This window comes from Aulonocara sp. 'chitande type north' Nkhata Bay, linkage group LG10 (genome assembly GCF_057382095.1).
Source record: "Aulonocara sp. 'chitande type north' Nkhata Bay isolate Kocher_YH1m ecotype deep benthic linkage group LG10, A_spYH_male_GT1.1, whole genome shotgun sequence".
NCBI lineage: Eukaryota > Metazoa > Chordata > Actinopteri > Cichliformes > Cichlidae > Aulonocara > Aulonocara sp. 'chitande type north' Nkhata Bay.
Window position 1 is genome coordinate 17230867 of NC_141353.1, and position 19128 is coordinate 17249994.

The 19128-nt window shown below is 42.2% G+C and overlaps 2 protein-coding genes across 3 annotated transcripts in view; one reads left to right on the forward strand and one right to left on the reverse strand.

Moving 5' to 3' along the window:
• Positions 1-4465: 4465 nt before the first annotated feature.
• Positions 4466-10485, reverse strand: LOC147320616 (uncharacterized). The gene is made up of 2 exons (XM_086308720.1): positions 10217-10485; positions 4466-9921 (listed from the first exon to the last, which is right to left on the reverse strand). The coding sequence occupies exon 2, from the start codon at positions 9706-9708 to the stop codon at positions 6451-6453; it is 3258 nt and encodes a 1085-aa protein (XP_086164846.1). The 5' UTR covers positions 9709-9921; positions 10217-10485; the 3' UTR covers positions 4466-6450.
• A 4313-nt stretch (positions 10486-14798) lies between these two features.
• The window catches only part of LOC147320617 (transcriptional coactivator YAP1-like), a 12459-nt gene continuing 8129 nt past the window's right edge, over positions 14799-19128 (forward strand). The window contains exons 1-4 of one of the 2 annotated variants that reach the window (XM_086308721.1): positions 14799-15280; positions 15610-15839; positions 17609-17808; positions 18551-18705. In XM_086308721.1, coding sequence (XP_086164847.1) covers positions 15639-15839; positions 17609-17808; positions 18551-18705 — 556 coding nt within the window. In that variant the 5' untranslated portion in view covers positions 14799-15280; positions 15610-15638. The remainder of the gene's footprint in view (positions 15281-15609; positions 15840-17608; positions 17809-18550; positions 18706-19128) is intronic. The other variant, XM_086308722.1, reaches the window with a different exon arrangement.

Consider the following 19128-nt stretch of genomic DNA (forward strand, 5'->3'; position numbering starts at 1 on the left):
AGAGCCGGCTCTAAGAGCCATTTCGTTCGCGAACGACCCATCACTAACACCCTGGACAGGTCGCCAGTCTGTCACAGGGCTAACAGACAGGGACAACCATTCACACTCACATTCACATCTATGGGCAATTTGGATTAATCAATTAACCTATCCCCACCAACTGCATGTCTTTTGGATGGTGGGAGGAAGCAGAGTACCCGGAGGGAAACCGCACAAACACGGGGAGAACATGCAAGCTCCAGAAAGACCCCGGCCTGAGTGCTAACCACCATGCTGCCCATTATTATCTATTTTACATGTGAATTTATTTCTGTTTGGCATCTATTGTGGACAGCAAAGGAAGAATTTTATATTACAGGAGAATATGTTTCTTTACTGTGCTTATGACAATAAAACATAGTTGGGATGTCACAGCAGAAATCAAGACTCATCAGAGCAGTCAATGTTTTCCATTCTTCTACTGTCCAATTCTGGTGAGCAAATTGTAACTGTAGAAAACCCCTGTGATTTGTGTATATAGACTGTTCCACGGACCCCCTCTAACCACTGCTAAGATGGTACATTCCTCCCATCCTTTGTTTGTGTTTGCGCTGGTTCACCGTGATAGCGCTGGTGGAGCTGGGCTGTTGTGCTGAACATGTGTCGTGCGTGTGCGTGAATGATAAGTAAGTGCCTTGTATTTGTTTGTTCTATGGTTGTAACTTATCATACACTTGCCTATGTACATTGTGTGATGCCTTTATAGAGTTTTCCAGCGGTTTGTGTAGCCACGAGACACTGTATATTCACGCTGATTTGACCAAAATGGCGCTACCCTTGTGAACTGAGCTGCCCAAAGTAAAGATGGAGTCTATCCCTGTGCAGCAGCACATTTGTGTCCACCAGGGGGTGGTGTTTAGTCATTTCTGTTCAACCCTTTCTGTATTATTTAGACCAGCTTGGTTGACTTTAATTGTTTGCTAATTGTAATTTCTGTTATTTTACAGAACCACACACACATATACATATACTCACACGAATTCACTTCTGGAGATGTTTGGATTAAAGGAACCCTAATTCTCATTGCTGTGGACCCTCTCTTTCATCATATAAGTCACCTGTGCCTTCTGACCGAGGATAGGAAAATCCTGCTGTAATTTGCCAGTTTATTAAGCACACACATGTCCAGTTCAGTAACCTCAGTTTCTGTTTTTTGCTGACAGGAGTGGCTCTGGTGTGGTCTTCTCCTGCTGTCGCCCATCTGCTTGAAGATTCAAAGTGTTGTACATTCAGAGATGTTCTTCTGCATTGGTTGTAATGGATGAGGTGCTGCAACTGAGACCCGCCGTTTGTCTTTTCTGGTCGGCGAGTGGAGAATCGCACAGGCTGGTCTGCAAAGAGAGCTTTAGGATGCTTCCTCCCACTGTCCACTGCATCGTCCATCCACAGGGTTTGCAGGGCTGGCTCAACCCATGGCTGCCACACCACTAAGATGTTTTCAGAAATATGCAAGAATGCAACAATCATGTTTTACAGTCCTGTGGTCTCAGCCTCAGATACTTATTAAATCACACAAAGCTCATGTAGAAACAAACAAATGAGCAAAATATGTTCTCCTTAATTTCTGTCAACCACTCGATAAATGTTAACCTCACGTTAACATTTATCGAATGGAAAAAAAGTTGGCGTTTATCCTCCAGCTTCAATTGAGAAAATTAAAGGATTTTAAGTGTGCCTTATAGTGTGGAAAATACGTTATACAGAAGAAAAGAATATATCGCGATATATATCGTTACCGCACATGCTTCAAATTATATCGCAATAATTTAGGCCATATCGCCCAGCCCTATTTATAAGTTACACTTGCAGCTTATCACACATTTGATTTCCATGTGTGACAACTGCAAGTGTCCAGAGTGAGGACAGACTGAGGGACCCACTGCTGCACATCATCTGTGAGGCTTTGCACCCCTGATGATCCACCAGGACAAACTCAGCAGTGTGTGAGGAAGAGGAGGAAGAGCCAGCAGCAGCTGACAGATGGAGAGAATAGACAGACTGTTCCCTGTTTGTGAAGGACTGCTAGAAAAGTTTAAAATAACTAATTGTCTGTCCTGAATCAGTCTTATTAGGTAATGTTCAAATCATTTTATCATTCCAATGTTTTCAGTGTGGGAGAAAGTACTCAGGGCCTTCAAGTTACACACTATGAAAGGCAGCAACAAGTGTAATATTCAGAAACCTAAAGTATGTATCAGCAGCAGAATGGACCTAAAAATAAATGTTTGTTTCAGTTCTATGAAGCTTTGAGTATTTTGGATTAGTTGCACTGCTGTGTTTGTTGCATCATATTGCTGTAATTGTTTATATGCTTTATATATTCAGAGGTAAGTTGATCTATAGTGTTACATAAGGATGTTATGTGTTTGTATACTTTCTTCCCAGTTTGACCCATTTAGCAGAAGTCAGCCTGTTTAAGGCTCTGATATCTATTCTGTATGACTTAATGCAGTTATGACATGGTCTGATTTTCTCACCCAATAAAGGATTATTTAATATATCACTCTACTCTTCATTCTATCAGACACAGTTATCACAGCTTGTACATTTTCTTTTTATACATATATGTAAGCATTGAGCTAAATTTAGTAATGCCAACATATTAAACGAACAATATTTGTCTCTTATATATAATACATCTATATATACACTGTCAAAGATACTTGTCTTTGAGTTAGGGCTGGGCGATATGACCCAAAATTCATATCTCGATATTTTTTAGCTGGATGGCGATATAAGATATATATCTCAATATTTTTTTTTTTAAAGCCATAAGTTAAGAACAAAAAGAGAGTTCTTAGTCACACTGTGTCCCAGATGTCACACGGGCACTTTTATTTACATACAGCGTAGATGTACATGAAAAAATTACTCAAAAATAAATTATCAGCATTTATTAAATAATCATGGTCCATAAATAAAAGAAAACTATGTTCTTTTTGTGCATAACAAAAAGCTCACAATTGTGCAGTCAAAATGTAAACTAACAGACGCTGAGCATAATAACAAAGAGACAGATTTGTAGCATCCCCGGTTGAAAAGATGGTCTCTCAAACTGATGGTTCACAATCCTTTTATTAAATAGCCATGTATGTGAACACACCGTAAGAGCTACAACATACAGAATAAAAGACTATTAGTAAATCAAACAGTGTGTTACCTTTAACCTTTTGACTTATTCATTAATCACAAATTAATTCTCCTTACCTTACATAACAAATAACACTAAAACTTGTAAATTATTGCATATAACAGGGAAATCGTTGCATCGCTGCCTAAACATGACGAGGTACGTTAGCGCCCTCTAGTGGGTGAAAACTTAGCCTTTATGCTTAGTAGCGGTCAGCAGCTATATGCTCCGTAAAACAACAAAATACATATCTACAGGACAAACTTTGTTACAAACCTTGTTCCCTCATCAACCAGGTGCTAAGAAACTGCTTTCGACTCAGTGTTGCACCTTAATAGCCGTTCTTTTTCCCATTCCCGTCCATTAACCATAGAGCACACCTTCTCTCTGTGCATTAAAACTCGCGCTTCTGCCATATGGTTTACGCCACTTGATTTACGGCACCTTGTCGCTCTGTGACTTTCAAAATAAAAGCATTCACTCCAACAATATAATAGCCACTCATAAGTTTACAAAACACTTTACCAAATATTAATGAGGTCATTTACACTCCCACCAAATCATTAAGAGCTTAACTGGGAATTAACTGAAGCGATAATGATTTCCTAATGAAGAAATGACCCGTAACCATTAAACTGTATGATAACACATAGTTCCATTGAACCTTAAACTTTAGAATACAGTTAAACAGTCTCTAATAGCAAAACCAGTTTCTGCACTGGGCGTTCCACTATAGAATGTTTACTTGAACATTGTCCCTTCTCAGTCTTCCTTTCTCCGAAGCAAATCCTTACTTTTCTTACAAGTCCGTCTTTGTCAGTTACTGTGTCCACTACACGTGCTAATCTCCATTCATTGCGGGGTAGATCATCCATCTTCTCCATGACAACATCTCCAACTTTCAAGTTTCTCCTTGGAGTGTGCCATTTCTGTCTTGTTGCGATGTTGGATAGATACTCCCTTTTCCAACGTGACCAAAACTGTTCTGATAAGTACTGCACCTGCCGCCACCTTTTACGTGCGTAAATATCCTCTTTGATGAATGTGCCTGGAGGGGGCAGGGATATCTTTGATTTCATAGTAAGCAGGTGATTTGGCGTCAAGGGCTCTGGGCTGCTTGGGTCACTTAGGTTGTCCACCGTTAGAGGCCTGCTGTTGACAATCGCCATTGCCTCATAAAAGAATGTCCTTAACGATGCGTCATCCATTCTGCCAGATGAAAGTGAAATTGTGAAGCGCAGAATGTTTCGAACTGTCCTGATTTGTCTTTCCCATACACCACCTGTATGGCTTGAATGAGGAGTGTGCATTTTGAAGTCACACTGCTTCTCTGCAAGAAATGTGGTAATGCGGTTGGAGTCCACTTGTTTTAAAGCTTCTTGTAGCTCATTTTTGGCTCCGACAAAGTTGCTTCCTTGATCGCATCTAATCTCACTGACTGCTCCTCTTATGGCTATAAAACAGCGGAGCGCATTGATAAAGGCGTCTGTAGTCATGTTGTCCAACATTTCTATGTGCACTGCTCTGCAGCAAAGGCATGTAAAAAGAAGTCCATAACGCTTGTGCTCTTTGCGAGCTTGTTTGGTTAGAAAAGGACCAAAACAGTCCACTCCACAGAATGTAAAGGGTGGAGATGGATCTAAGCGCTGCGTTGGGAGATCAGACATCTTTTGTTCCTCTGTGCCTCTTCTGAGTTTGCGACACTTCACACAGTGGTGTATAAAATTTGCTACGGCCTTGTTGATGCCTGGAATCCAAAATCCATTCACTCTGATCTCATTGATTGTAAAACCTTTCCCTTGGTGCTGCACCTTACTGTGGAAATGATCTATTATTAGTTGAGTGACATGGTGACCTTTTGGAACTATCACTGGGTGTTTCAGTATTGAGGAGAATGAAGCATCTTTAAGTCTTCCTCCCACCTTAAGGAGTCCATCAGTATCAAGAAAAGTGTCCATTTGAAACAGTTTACTTTTGTGTGGAAGTGGTTTCCCGTTCTTTAGCAACCTTATCTCCTCTGCATATTCACTTGCTTGTGTGTCTCTTAGAATAACACATTGTGCATTTTGTCTTTCTTGTACTGTACTGTGGCCTGTTGTTTTGTCTCCCTTGGCACAGCGAATGAGTCGAGCTATGGCTTGGGTGGCTTTGTACCATGAGGAAAACTTTGTTAACTTGTCTGATAAACCTTTTTTCTCTGTTTTGAGCGTGTTCAGTGCCTGCACCTTCTTAACCTCTGGGTCTCCAAGTGGTATGTTCATGTCGATGTCAGCAGGTGGAGGTATTTCCTTTTCCCATAGAAGCTGTGGCCCTTTGAACCAGTTGGATATGATGAGCTCACTTGCACCTGAACCTCTAGAGGCAATGTCTGCAGGATTTTCCTCAGAAGGGACATATCTCCACTGCTGGGGAGAGCTGTTGAGCCTTATCCTCTGAACTCTATTGGAGACAAATGTGTGAAAACGTCTTGCATCATTATTAATGTAGCCTAAAACTACCTTAGAGTCCGTCCAGAAATACTCCTCTATCTGTGTCAATCCAAGCTCATCTTTTAACATGCTACTTACAGTAATGGAGACAACAGCAGCGGTCAGTTCGAGTCTTGGTATTGTTGTTACCTTGATGGGAGCAACTCTGGTCTTTGCTGTGACTAAAGCACAATGCACTTTATCATCTTTGTTTACATGTCTTAAGTACGAACACTGACCATAGCCGTATGAACTTGCATCAGAAAAGTGATGCAACTCTGTTTTTACAATTGGGCCAAAGTCTTTAGGGACATAACAGCGTGGTATTACGATTTTCTCTAAGTTCTTCAAGTCACTGTTCCAGTTATCCCACATTGGCCTTAATTCGCTTGGAAGGGGATCATCCCAGCCTGTGCCTTGTTTGCATGTCTCTTGAAGCACTCTTTTGCCTGTTAGTACAAAAGGAGAGATGAATCCTAATGGGTCATAAAGGGATGCAACCATAGATAGGATGCCACGCCTTGTAGCAGGTTGAACATTGGGGTGAAAACGAAACCTGAGTGTGTCTGAGCCAATGTGCCAGTGAATGCCTAGTGCTCTTTCAAGTTTAGAGTCATTAAACGCCAGGTCACATGCTTGCTGTGGGGAGGCACGTTCAGATGCTGGAATGCTTTCTAACACAGTTTTGTCATTACTTACAAACTTGTGTAGTCTGAGGCCACCTGACGCACAGAGTGTCTGAGCCTCCTGAGGGAGCTGTATTGCTTCTTTGACACTTGGAGTGCTCGTCACACCATCGTCCACATAGAAATCCTACATTATAAATTGAGATGCAAGAGGAAACTGTGTCTCGTTTTCTTTAGCAAGATACTTTAATCCATAATTTGCACACCCTGGTGAGGACGTAGCACCGAAAAGGTGCACCTTCATCCGAAACTCTTGGGGCTCAGTGTTCATTGCGCCATTTTTCCACCATAAAAATCTTAAATAGTCTCTGTCTGCTTCATACACGTGAAATTGGTGGAACATTTTTTCAATGTCACATAATAATGCAACTTGATGCCTTCTAAACCTGATGAGAACACCATTAAGGCTATTCAGCAAATCTGGGCCTGACAGCAAATGATCATTAAGACTGGTACCTCTGTATTTTGCGGAGGCGTCAAACACTACTCTGAGTTTGTCTGGTTTTTGGGGGTGATATATCCCGTGGTGAGGAATATACCATCTTTCTCCTTCTTTAGCTTCATTCTGCACTTCCTCTGCATCACCCCTTTCCAATATTTCACTCATGAACTTTATATACTGTTCCTTGTACCTTTGGTCTTTTGACAGTTTGGTTTTGAGGCTTTGAAGCCGCACAGTGGCCATTTGCTTATTGTCTGGTAGGAGGGGTCTCTCCTTAAATGGAAGTGGCATTTCATAATGTCCTTCAGTGTTTTTGTAAATGCCTTCCTTTAACATGTTGAGAAAGAGAATGTCATCTTGAGACACTGACTTGTTATCCTTGTCGTTATCCTTAAAGTCAGACTCAAGGACCTTGATTACATCAGCTGGAGTCACTAGGGGAAGCTCTTTAACTGCAACTCTGTGACACACAGTAGACATGCTAGAAGAGTCACCATAAGATGATGTCGGGCCTACAATACTCCAGCCCAATGCTGTGCGAACTGCATAGGGTTCGTTCTCGCCTCCTAAGATTACCTGCTTTGGAGCTAATGCCTTAGAGCAACTGTAGCCAATTAAAAGGCCGACTTCACATTCTAGCTGTGGAGGAATCTCGTTCCTTATTTCCTTGAGATGATTCCACCGCCTTGCCGTTTCACAGGTAGGAATGTGAGAGCGGTTAACTGGTATACATTCTTTAGTGTAAGCGGGAGGGAGTTCAATCATTTCTGAGGAGTTATAGCCTCTTACCTTGAGACCTGAGATGCGTTCGCTTGGCACAACAACATCCTTACCAAGCAGTGTAGTGAGCTTCAACCTTATTGGGGTAGCCTTAGCTTGGAGGTTATTAGACACATCTTGGTCAATGAACACGGTGTCACTTTGCGTGTCTAGGAGGGCATAAACAAGCCTTTCTGTACCTGGATGTTGCTCTGAAGAAACCCATACTGGTAGAATCATGGAGGTGCTCACGCACTGTTCACTGGCTTCTGCATTCAGAGACAGGGTGGTTGCAGCCTGTTCTGTGCTGATCTGAGTTTGTGGCTGGTTTGAGGCTGATTTATCATTGTTATAGTTGAAGTCGTGCAGACAGGTAGGATGTTTTTTCTTACACACTTCACATACAAGTCTGTAATTACAGTTCTTTGCGCTGTGTCCGGGTTTAAGACAACCATAACAGAGTTTTTTCTCCTTTATATATTTCCTTCGTTCCTCAAGCAATATTCCATTGAACTGTGGACAACTGTGAAGTTTATGTCCGTTGTTTTGACAGAACATGCATGGGGCCTTAACATTTGGACCTTTATTTTCAGTCTCAGTTATCGCCTGGGTATGGAGAACACTAGAGGTGGGCCTTTTGTCCTTTTGGCAGCCCTTACCAGTGTCTGTGGTGAAGTTTACAGAGTGGAGAGCCTGAAATGATGTAATCGGGTTGCACATGATCTCTGCTTCAGAAGACATGAACTTGGCAAAGTCCTTTAAACCTGGAAACTTCCCACTTTCTTTCATAAACTGAGTGGCCTGACGATTCCAACTTGCAGCCGCCCAGTTTGGCAACTTTTGAACGAGTTTTTGGTTCTCCTCACAATCGTTGAGAATGCTTAAGCCTTCAATGTGGGGCATGGCCTCGTGACATGTTTGAATGAAATCAGCAAATGCCCTGAATCCTGTGGAGTCATTTGTTTGGATCTTTGGCCATTTTGCCAGTCTTTCTCTGAAAGCCCTCTGTACCACAAATGGATGTCCATACCTGTGGTTGAGACGCTCCCATGCATCTCTGTATGCTTCACTGTCGTTTCTATAGAAGATGCCATCAAGCGTTTGTCGAACTGGACCTCCTATGTATTTCTTTAAGTAGTGCAGTTTGTCAGCAGGTGAGATGTTCCTTTTATCAATGAGAGCAGTAAAGGAAGCTTTCCACTCTATGAATTGTATTGGGTCACCTGTGAACGTGGAGGGCTCTGGCACTGGCAGTCTGTTCAATGCAACACTATCCAGTACTGCTTGTGCTAAGTAGAGGACATCTGTTTGTGGAAGTGAGGCAGACACTACATTGTTGTCAGGGACTTTACTGAGATTAGAAACTGTGGGGGCTTTCTGAGCAGTGTTTCTATAGTCAACATCAGAGGCACTGATTTCACTCTTTATCTCAGTGTCATAGGTCCTTAGTCTAGCTCGTGCAGCCTTTAACTCCTTTTCAGCCTTCAGTTTCTCTAGCTCACGCCTTTGAGATTCGAGCTCCTTTCTTTGCCTTTCTTCTAAAAGCTGAATCTTTTCCTTTTGTTTTTCCTCCTCTAATAACACCTCATACTCTGCTTCTTTGGCTGCTAACTCTGCTGCAGCCTCTGCTCTTTTAACAGCTACTACTGACATTGCAGAGTATGACTTACTGGCAGAAGAGTTTTTACTTGAGTGCGTGACTGAGGAACTGTAAATGGACTGAGCATAGTCTGGCTCAAGAAGCTCACGGAGACGTATCTTTACCTTGTCCCTATCATAGTCATCTATGCCTGAGAGTCTTTCATGAGCAATCTTGATAATGTCTCTGGTGACTGCTTCACATGCGTCTATGAGTCGCCTTGTGCCACTCGAGGGAGTAATGTTTTCTCTAATTTCCATATACAACTTTATGACATTCTCCTTTTCATTCTCTAACATGCCCATGAGTGAAGCAATTTGATTGTTTGTTAAGTCTCCTTTTAATTGCTCTCGTGTTTTACGTACTTGTTTTTTCCATTCATCATAAACTTTGAGAAGCCGTTTTTCTTTCTTGTGGGCCTCCTCCTCCTGATACGCTTGCATTTTTTCAGTAGGCCTCCTTCGACGAACAGAGTGTGGAGGCTCCTCTTCCTCATTGGCCTTGGGATCCTCCGCAAACTCTGTCTCTTCTTCAGATGCTTCCATGCTGAGGACGGGGCAATTTAGTTGACCATCAGATCCCAGAAGACTTTGTGTGGAGCTGTGGAACTGGGACCTCGATGCTGAGCGTGGGATGGAGCTCTTCTCAGCTGGGGTCAAGCTCTTACTGTAGCATCCCCGGTTGAAAAGATGGTCTCTCAAACTGATGGTTCACAATCCTTTTATTAAACAGCCGTGTATGTGAACACACCGTAAGAGCTACAACATACAGAATAAAAGACTATTAGTAAATCAAACAGTGTGTTACCTTTAACCTTTTGACTTATTCATTAATCACAAATTAATTCTCCTTACCTTACATAACAAATAACACTAAAACTTGTAAATTATTGCATATAACAGGGAAATCGTTGCATCGCTGCCTAAACATGACGAGGTACGTTAGCGCCCTCTAGTGGGTGAAAACTTAGCCTTTATGCTTAGTAGCGGTCAGCAGCTATATGCTCCGTAAAACAACAAAATACATATCTACAGGACAAACTTTGTTACAAACCTTGTTCCCTCATCAACCAGGTGCTAAGAAACTGCTTTCGACTCAGTGTTGCACCTTAATAGCCGTTCTTTTTCCCATTCCCGTCCATTAACCATAGAGCACACCTTCTCTCTGTGCATTAAAACTCGCGCTTCTGCCATATGGTTTACGCCACTTGATTTACGGCACCTTGTCGCTCTGTGACTTTCAAAATAAAAGCATTCACTCCAACAATATAATAGCCACTCATAAGTTTACAAAACACTTTACCAAATATTAATGAGGTCATTTACAAGATTTCACAGCTGCACCACGTCTCTGAACAGGTGCCATTTGTGGTCCTTATACACACACAGTATGGTAATATTACGTTGAAGCACAGTACGTATCACTCCGCGAGGCTCCTCCTCGGTAGCCGTAATCATCCGACAATCCATCAAGCGGTGCAGCTCCGTAGCTTAGCAAAGTCATATTAAAACATTTTTTGACAGATTGCTGAGAGCTGTGTACCACATAAAATCGGTTCGCGGTCAGTAAGCACAACCAGAATCCATACATAGGGCGCACTGTCGAGTTTTGAGAAAATTAAAGGATTTTAGGCCGTGCAGCCCGGTTAGCGCGGTTAGCTCGCTAACACGTTGACGCCGTCCAGCCCCACGCACGGGGCGATCCGCGGTAACTCGCTAACGGAGATTTTCCGCTTTCATCTTGTCATTGCCTGCAGATGAAGCTATGGCGGAGGGGCAGTTGTGTTCAGTGAAGGAGAGGCGAGGCCGAGTAACGCAGCGTAGAGACAAAAGTGGACGAAAGAGAGGCAAACCTGCGGCTCCACAAGTATAATTATAACGTAACATAGACTATATCGATATAAACGATATTGTCACATCTTATATCTCGCATGAAAATATATCGATATATTTTTTTTAAAACTCGATATATCGCCCAGCCCTAATTCCAGCCATGTGTTGCAGCCCTAAACCTAACCTTATCCCTAACTATAACCTTATTCCTAACCTTTACTAGCAGTTAAATGACGTAAAATAGTGTTTTCCAAAGCGATTTTTAGAAAATGAAAGAACATGCGTGGATTGAGTCCAAATGGTTCTCACGTGCTCTCCTTTTTCCGATGCCTAATTTAGGAACTTGTTGGGTACCCGAAAGCATAAAATGTTGACAATTTGTCACCTAGCGAAAATTATTACGCTCTGGGAGTGAGAACGTGTCTGACCACTACCGGCACACTTTTGCATCGGAGGTTTTCGGAATGCTTTTATTTTGGTATTTCCGCTGATCCGTGCAATAAATTTGCATGTTAGCCTAAACATTTAGATTTAACATTTAACATTTAGCATTTAGATTTAACATTTAGATTTAGATTTAAATATAATATTTAGATTTAACATTTAACATTTAGATTTAAATATAATATTTAGATTTAACATTTAGATTGAATATTTAACATTTAGATTTAACATTTAAAATTCTGTTTTAAATATGAAAAGTTACAAATATTTTACTAAATGTTGTAAAAAATGACTTGTTTTGAGCTAAATGTGGAAAAGTGTTGCCGTTAATTTTAGCATGTTTCACTTTACAAACGGCGCCCCATATCATAACAGCCAAAATGTAAACATGCACTCTGTGGCTTTACTGGTTTGTGTGGCCAGACTGACTGATTATCTGGCTTGTTGCCTTTGAAAGGCCAACCAGCTGTAGCATGATATTTATCCGACATGAGATGTATGAGAATAATAATTGTGTTTAACAAGCTCCAGAGGGAAATAGCTACCCTGGCTGTGTCTGTAACAAAATCCACCTAAAACCAACTACCTCCTTTGTTCCAGCGCACGACTTCCCATAAAACGCAGCTGTTTAACATTCTGGAGGTGAACCAGCGACAAAATGTGTTTCCCAGAATATTCCCTAAATAATCAAAAATAAACCAACAGCTGTCACCACATAGGTTTTATATTGCTTTCGTTTCACACTTTTTTTTTTATTCTGGTTTCAATCTTAACCATTTTTAACGTTTTTGAATACTCTCCAAAGCCAAGTCCTGTCTTTCCAAACCAGTTTGTGTCTCTGAGAGCAATTCTTTACCCGCTTTGTTTGTGGCGTGAATAGGCACCTGATAAGTTGCCTGTGCGTGACCGCTGTAGTCATGCCCGCTGATTTGGCAGAGAAACGCTGCGGATTAAAAACCGCATGTGGAGATGATTTGATCTGAGACAGCAATCAAAAGACTGGAGAAACGATCCTCGAATCTTCGCTCCTCCTTTTGTACATTCCGTCTAGTAATGAGACGTGAAACCCAACGCGCTGCACGTTTCAGGTGTCAAGGTGAGACACTGCCATCTAATGCGTAGTGCTGTGTATTACATTGCATTTATGGTAAGGTCCACTGATCTGAATGTTTTAAGCATCCTGCTTTGAAACCTCAGACACATAAAACAATCGAAAACATCTTAATGTATGAATTAAAAAAATAATCAGACACTGGACTGAAAACAATCCTGTAACTTTATTCTTGCTTAGAACAGTTCATGAATTTGATTTTATGAAAATTCAATATGAGTGACAGTGATGTCCTAAGCCTGACATTTAAAACATTTAAAAACAGTCTGTGCAGTGCTGTGAAAAAGTAAGAACACAATCTTTAGCAGCAATACCTTGAGGCTTTCGGTGTGACAGTCTCTCACATTGCTTGGAGGGAATTTTCATCCATTATTTGCTTCTGTTCATTGAGGTTTGCAGATATTTGTATATGCACAGCTGTCTTAAAGTCCTACCACAGCATTTTAATGAAAATGAGGTCTGGACTTTGCAGCAGCACTTTGATTATTTTCTTTTTCAGCCATTTGCTGCTGTACTTGGGATTATTGTCCTGTTTTCTGACCTAATTTAGCTGTCAAAAAGATGGCTTCACGTGATCTATAGAGCTCATGATTGACTCAATGAGGTGTCCAGGTGCTGCGGCATCACCCTTCCACCACCGCGCTTGACCTTTAATATGAAGTGTTTGTGCTAATGTGCAAATATCTCTATTTTAGGCTAATTTGTACAAAGGACGTCTTATTGTTTGTTCAGATCCAGCTTTGTAAAACCTAAGCTGTGCTACCATACTCTTTTAAACAGAAGACGATTTTTCCTTGCAAACCCTCGAAAAAGTCATGCTTGTTCAGCCTTTTTCAGTCATACCTTCATGAACTTTAACATTTAACCTACTAACTGAGGTCCGTAGAGTGTGAGATGTAGCTCTAGGGGTTTTTTACCCTTCCTCTGAGCCTTTCACTGTCTGACCTTGGAGTGAATTTGCTGGGGCGTCCACTCCTGGGAAGATAGCAGCGTAGTGTTAAAACATACCTGAATGGTCCAGACCAGCAAACTGTCAAAAACATCTGCTTTTTTTAGAGTTGCCCGCACTTACTGGTTATCAGTGAATCAAGTGCATTTAATTCGCCTGGCTAATACTTACACTTCTTACACTTTTATTTCACATGGAAGCAGTGCAGGTCACTCAGTTTAGCCAGCAAAGTGGGACTCGCAGATATTTGAGCCTGTGAGTGTCTGTGAGAGGGCAGAGTGTCTGAAAAGTGTCTGCTGACCTTTTCTTCACCTTCAGCTTATGCAACTTGCCCATGTATACAGACAGGAGGCCGTCACAGCACTTTAGTGCTCACAGTGGTAAACGTATGTGTTACACCATGCTGCTATCTTTGTACTTCACTGGTAAAATAATGGGCCTCAAATTGTATACACTTCTCTAAAGTAATGACTAAACGGGGGGGGGGGGGGGGGGGGGGGACACACACACACAATATATAAGCCAAACTATATATTTTGATAATATATAACTTTACACAGCCTAATAACTCCATCAGTGTTTTAATCAGACTGGATTGAAGGTAAACAAACTGGTTTCTAAAAGGTGATCGATGCAGAAAAAACCTAAAACATCTCCAGTGCTTGACTGTAAAACATTATGAAGTAAATAAAAATGTGCTTACAGAAACAATCAGAATGGAAAAATACTTTATTTGTTTTAACTTTTTTTTTTTTTTTAAAGCTCAATCAGGTAATTGGCCTACATTTTTCATGAGGCATGAGTTCAAACTAACTTTTTCACTATTTTAAAATTAAAAAGTCAAGCATTTATTCAGATCAATAAGTCGTCAAGTCAAAGTTTATTAGCTAATATAAGACTCGGGCGCCCCCCGTGTGAGCTGCTGCCTTTGGTGGGTTATACTGAACTGAATTAGTGGACGCACTGCAGTCCAGAAAGACATTTTTCTTGAATTCAATCTGTTGGCCAGCTGAGCTCTGAGCTCACTGTAGCGCGTGTTTTCCACTAGAGGCAGGCGCTGTGTCCTGCGTGCCTGCACGGGACAAACAGGCTCCGGCTGGCTTGGCCTCATCAGGGGCGGATGTTTTCTCAGTACAACTTCCCAATTTCCCCACCCAACCCCCAAACCAGACGAGACCCAGGCCCGGACTCAAGAAGTGATCCCCCACCCACCTATCCCCTGAAAGTATATTATTGCGCTTGTCTCTTTCCCACCTCCCTCCTTATCCGCATTTGGCGCTGTGCTACTTTCATCAGCTGCACTGGAAAACCGCACAAACTGGAATCAAAAATCTAGGCAGAAAGTAGAATGACGCTCATTTCCGTCCATTGTAAGGGCTGAAAGTGACTCACATGATCCAAGTGGAGGTGTTAAAAAAAACTCAAAGTCGTTTTTTGTTCCTTCTTATTGATAGTTCACACGTCTGTCCTAGGAGTGAAGTATTTTCCCTGCAACTGCGGCAGCTTTAAAGCCTGCAACCCCGCCCCTTCGCACTATCACGGGAATCTAGACTGAAAGCTGGATGTGAAAAAAAAAAAAGTTTGGAGGTCTCGCAGAAACCACTCTTCTCCTACCAGCTCCATTTATGCGTTTATTCTTTTACTTTGGGAGGTTTTCGGCTGAGACTTTGCGTCAAACCTGGGTGTCTTCCTGACTGTTTTCCCGGCTGAGATTTCTCCGACTTATTTTTTTCCTCTGCAGGAATACAGAGAGAGGGGGGAAACGGTCTGGCTGCTTAAAGGTATGTGGGAGGCATGTTGTCCACCGCTAAGACTGAGTTTGCTCTGAGATCCGTGCTTTAAAATGCGATCTTTCGACTTCTTTACAGAATGATTGGCAATCTGTTCACATCTGATTTACTTCCGAGACATTAGAGATTGGAAAAGAGCCACAACGACGCAAAAGTTCAAATGGGGTGGTGTTGGTGGTGATTGGGGAGGGGGGGTTTGGTGGGCAAAAAGTGTAAACAAATCCGATCATAACTCCAGCACTTTGACGGATCTAGTCTCAGCGGGCCCGGTGGGGGGGTTTCTCTCCTTGTTTGTTTACGTTATTTCACTTTTTCGACAGATTTGTTTCGACAGTAAACTTTTGGCGACATGGACGCGCACCGTGGCGCGCCTCCGGCCGGGCAGCAGATCGTGCACGTCCGCGGGGACTCGCAGACGGAGCTGGAGGCCCTCTTCACGGCGGTGATGAACCCCAACGCGGCCAAACAGCCTTCATCTCTCCCCATGAGGATGAGAAAGCTGCCGGACTCCTTCTTCAGACAGCCGGATCCCCGGGGCCACTCCAGACAAGTACTAAAAACAGCCGCTGTTCTCTCACCATGCAGGCTTACAGAGCCGACTCTGCATTACACTCTTACACTCATGGCAAATCACAGCTGTGCAGTGACCACAGTGATGCAGAGCAATCCAAAAAACCTGCAGTCCGACAGAGTGGGGACACGACATGTTCTGTATGAGCAGGCAGGAGGAGGGGTGAATACTTTAGAAACACATGGAGCTGATGCATTACATTCTGATCCTTTAGGTTTTTCCTTGTTTACACATGCAAAACAAATATTAGAAATATAAAAAAGTAAGTAAAATGGAGCGGTTTTGTGGGTAAATAACAGCTTAACATGTACGTTTTATAAGACCTGGGGAATCTTGTTGCTTTCCTCCCTGCTTCCACATGGGTGGTAAATGGTTGCAGCTTAGGGTTTAAAGGGAAGTTGTTTACTTTAAGAGAATTTATTGTGCAAAAACACCAAACACTTCCTGCTGCTTCCATCTTCCTGATGCTTTCATCTGTTTATCTAAGTGTCAAAACGAGACGTCTTAGAAATGTCAGCCAGCTATCGCAGACTGCCGCTTCATAATACAAGTGTAAAATATTGCTCTTTAAAAAAAGAAGGGTTCAAAACAGTGTCTGTCCTGACTGACTGTCTTACTGAGGTTATTGGATTGTTTTCCCATTTTTCTCATTGCCGAATGCCTGCCGAGTTCAGTAGTTTGTGTTGAGACTAAGAAAATGATATGAGTTGACTGATGATTGTATGATTCCTACTCTTACACAGAGTTTTAACCTGTTGTGTTAGCTGTCTTATATTTGTAGTCCTTCTGGCCACAGTAAACAGTTCAGCTGTGCTGCAAAATGATGCACGGCTCCCTATGTCTGACCTGCTCGACGTTTTCAGGTTTATGCAAAAGTGGCTGCTTTTTTTTTTTTTTAGATTGTAAGTTACACTGCAAAATTATCAAAGGTAGGAATTTACCAACTTTGAATCTATAACTGTAAGTTGACGAGGATTTCACTTTATGCATAAAACCTTAAATGACTGTATCTGTTAAAGATTCGCCTTGTTTTTGTATATTTAAAGTGTTTCAGATATGTCCTTAACTCTACCATGTTAGTTTGCTGGAGGTGGCAGAAGTGAAGATGCTAAGATTTTCTTTGGGAGTGACCAGGATGGAGAAGATTAGAAATGAGTGGAGAAATAGAGACAAAGTTAGAGAGGCAAGGCTGAGATGTTGATGGAGATGCCAGGCAGGAGGAAAAGAGGAAGTTTGTAGATGCATTGAAGGAGGAGTTCCAGAGGGCTGGTGTGACAGAGGAACAGGGTGAGATGGAGCAGCTGTAAGAAGATTGTTATATGTTATAAAGGTATTGGTGAGATTCACAGAAGCCACAGGGAGAAACATTTGGATTTTCTTGTGACTACAAAGCACCTGTCATCTTTATCATTTAAAATTGCATAACACTCTGATTTATTTCACAATCATCAGTCATACCTCCTTAAACGGTTTCTTATATTTGTAGATATGACTCAAACATGAGAATTCTTGCAGTGTGTCAGACTTGATCAGCAGTAACATCGGGACAACTGTGTGGAAAGCAACACTAGTACTGTGCACAGCACTGCGTAGCACTTGAGTTTGAACATGACCGGTTTAAATCTTCTTCCTCTTAGTGCTCACTCTGGTTTCCTTCCAGATCTTGTTGTCCATCCGGTCGGTTTATGTTTCTGATTGCCGTTTGTGGTTTCGTGACAGAGTTGTTAACCCTGCTTGTTTCTCGTCAGGCCAGTTCAGATGGAGGTGTGTGCGGCTCCCAGGCTCCTCATCACGTCCGCGCCCATTCCTCCCCTGCTTCCCTTCCTGTCAACTCCCTCTCCACTCAAGCAACAGATGTAGCAGCAACACCAATCATACCCGATGACATGCCACTCCCCCGAGGTTGGGAAATGGCCAAAACACCGACTGGCCAGCGTTACTTCCTCAAGTAAGGTTAACCTCCAGTTTATCTGTGTTGCATCTCTTCTGCTCTGCAGGTTATTAGAAAGGTTGTGTAGGAGGAGCCCCGTTCATCTTGTTCCAATCCTCTCTGTTGTGCACTGGCACTCATCCTGTGTTGCAACAAGTGGTTTTCACAATTTTCCAAATCTCAAGGTGGCATCTTATAAGAATTTGATCACACTGATTGTTCAAGTGATTAATTTACAGTCACATTTGCTGCACTTTTGCTTGACAGCTTCCTGTAAAAATATGATAAAAATCATCAATAGTAGTTCAGGTTACGTGGATCATCAAACCGACCCATTTCAAAGCTAATTATATTTGCACCAAGAAACGTTTCTTTAGATTTTTCACTAGATTTTTTTCCTGCAACAGAAAGCAGTGCAAACAATGTGATTAAAAAGTGATGGGAAACAGTGAGGAGAGGCATGCAGGAGTGCTGCTGTAACCAAGGCCTGAAACAAATTAGCTGCATGCAGCCAGAAAATGTTCTGACTAGTTTTGCAACCAGTGCGGTTGTAACTTCACAGGAGCACATGGCCTGGCAGCTGACACTCCTGACAAAGGTCATTGTAGTTTACAGCAGCACAAATGTTGTCATTTGTCTGTGTGAATGTGATTGTGTGAGCGTCTGGTCGTACAGGTAAAGCAGGTCCGAGGCTCCTTATCCAGCAGGTTACAGTAGTTTAACAGTCACAGATATGTTTAGACTTGTTGTGTTTTTTCAGTCACCTGGATAAGACAACCACTTGGCATGACCCTCGCCTGGCACAGCTTCAGTCAGCTGCGGCTCAGCATCCCATCTCTGGCCCTCCGGTCCATGCCCACTCCCTCAGCAACCCAGCACCTACAACGCAACCACAAAACATCAACCCAGAGAAAGGTATCACTCTGCTAGCTCCTACAAACCCTCAGCTCGCCGTCCAGTTTCTTTGAAAAGCACAGACCTGCTTCTGATAATAACTCCACCTCCGGTGGATCAGGTCTTTGCTGGGTGGGATTTCTTTATCCTTTTGGTGGCTCTGGTGATTTTGGTGGGAGCAAAATCACAGAGACGGGACTCTTGGATTTCATCTGAGAGAAATCAGGAGTTTTCCTTACTTAGATGCAGGTTTTCCAGTTAACTGGACCGTCTTATCTTTAAATAAATTAAAATCTAAAGGTCAGTTCACCCAAATTGCAATTATTTATATATTTTCTTTGGGGGTTTTTTGACGGGTCAAATGACAGACTGACTGTAAATGTGCGTGGAGACAGCATGGGGGACTGCATGAAACAAAGTACACTGCTGCGTTTTGATGCAGCT

What these genes read in the sequence shown, in the direction of transcription:
- LOC147320616 (XM_086308720.1), bottom strand. Translation starts at nt 9,708, where the DNA reads ATGGAAGCATCTGAAGAAGAGACAGAGTTTGCGGAGGATCCCAAGGCC.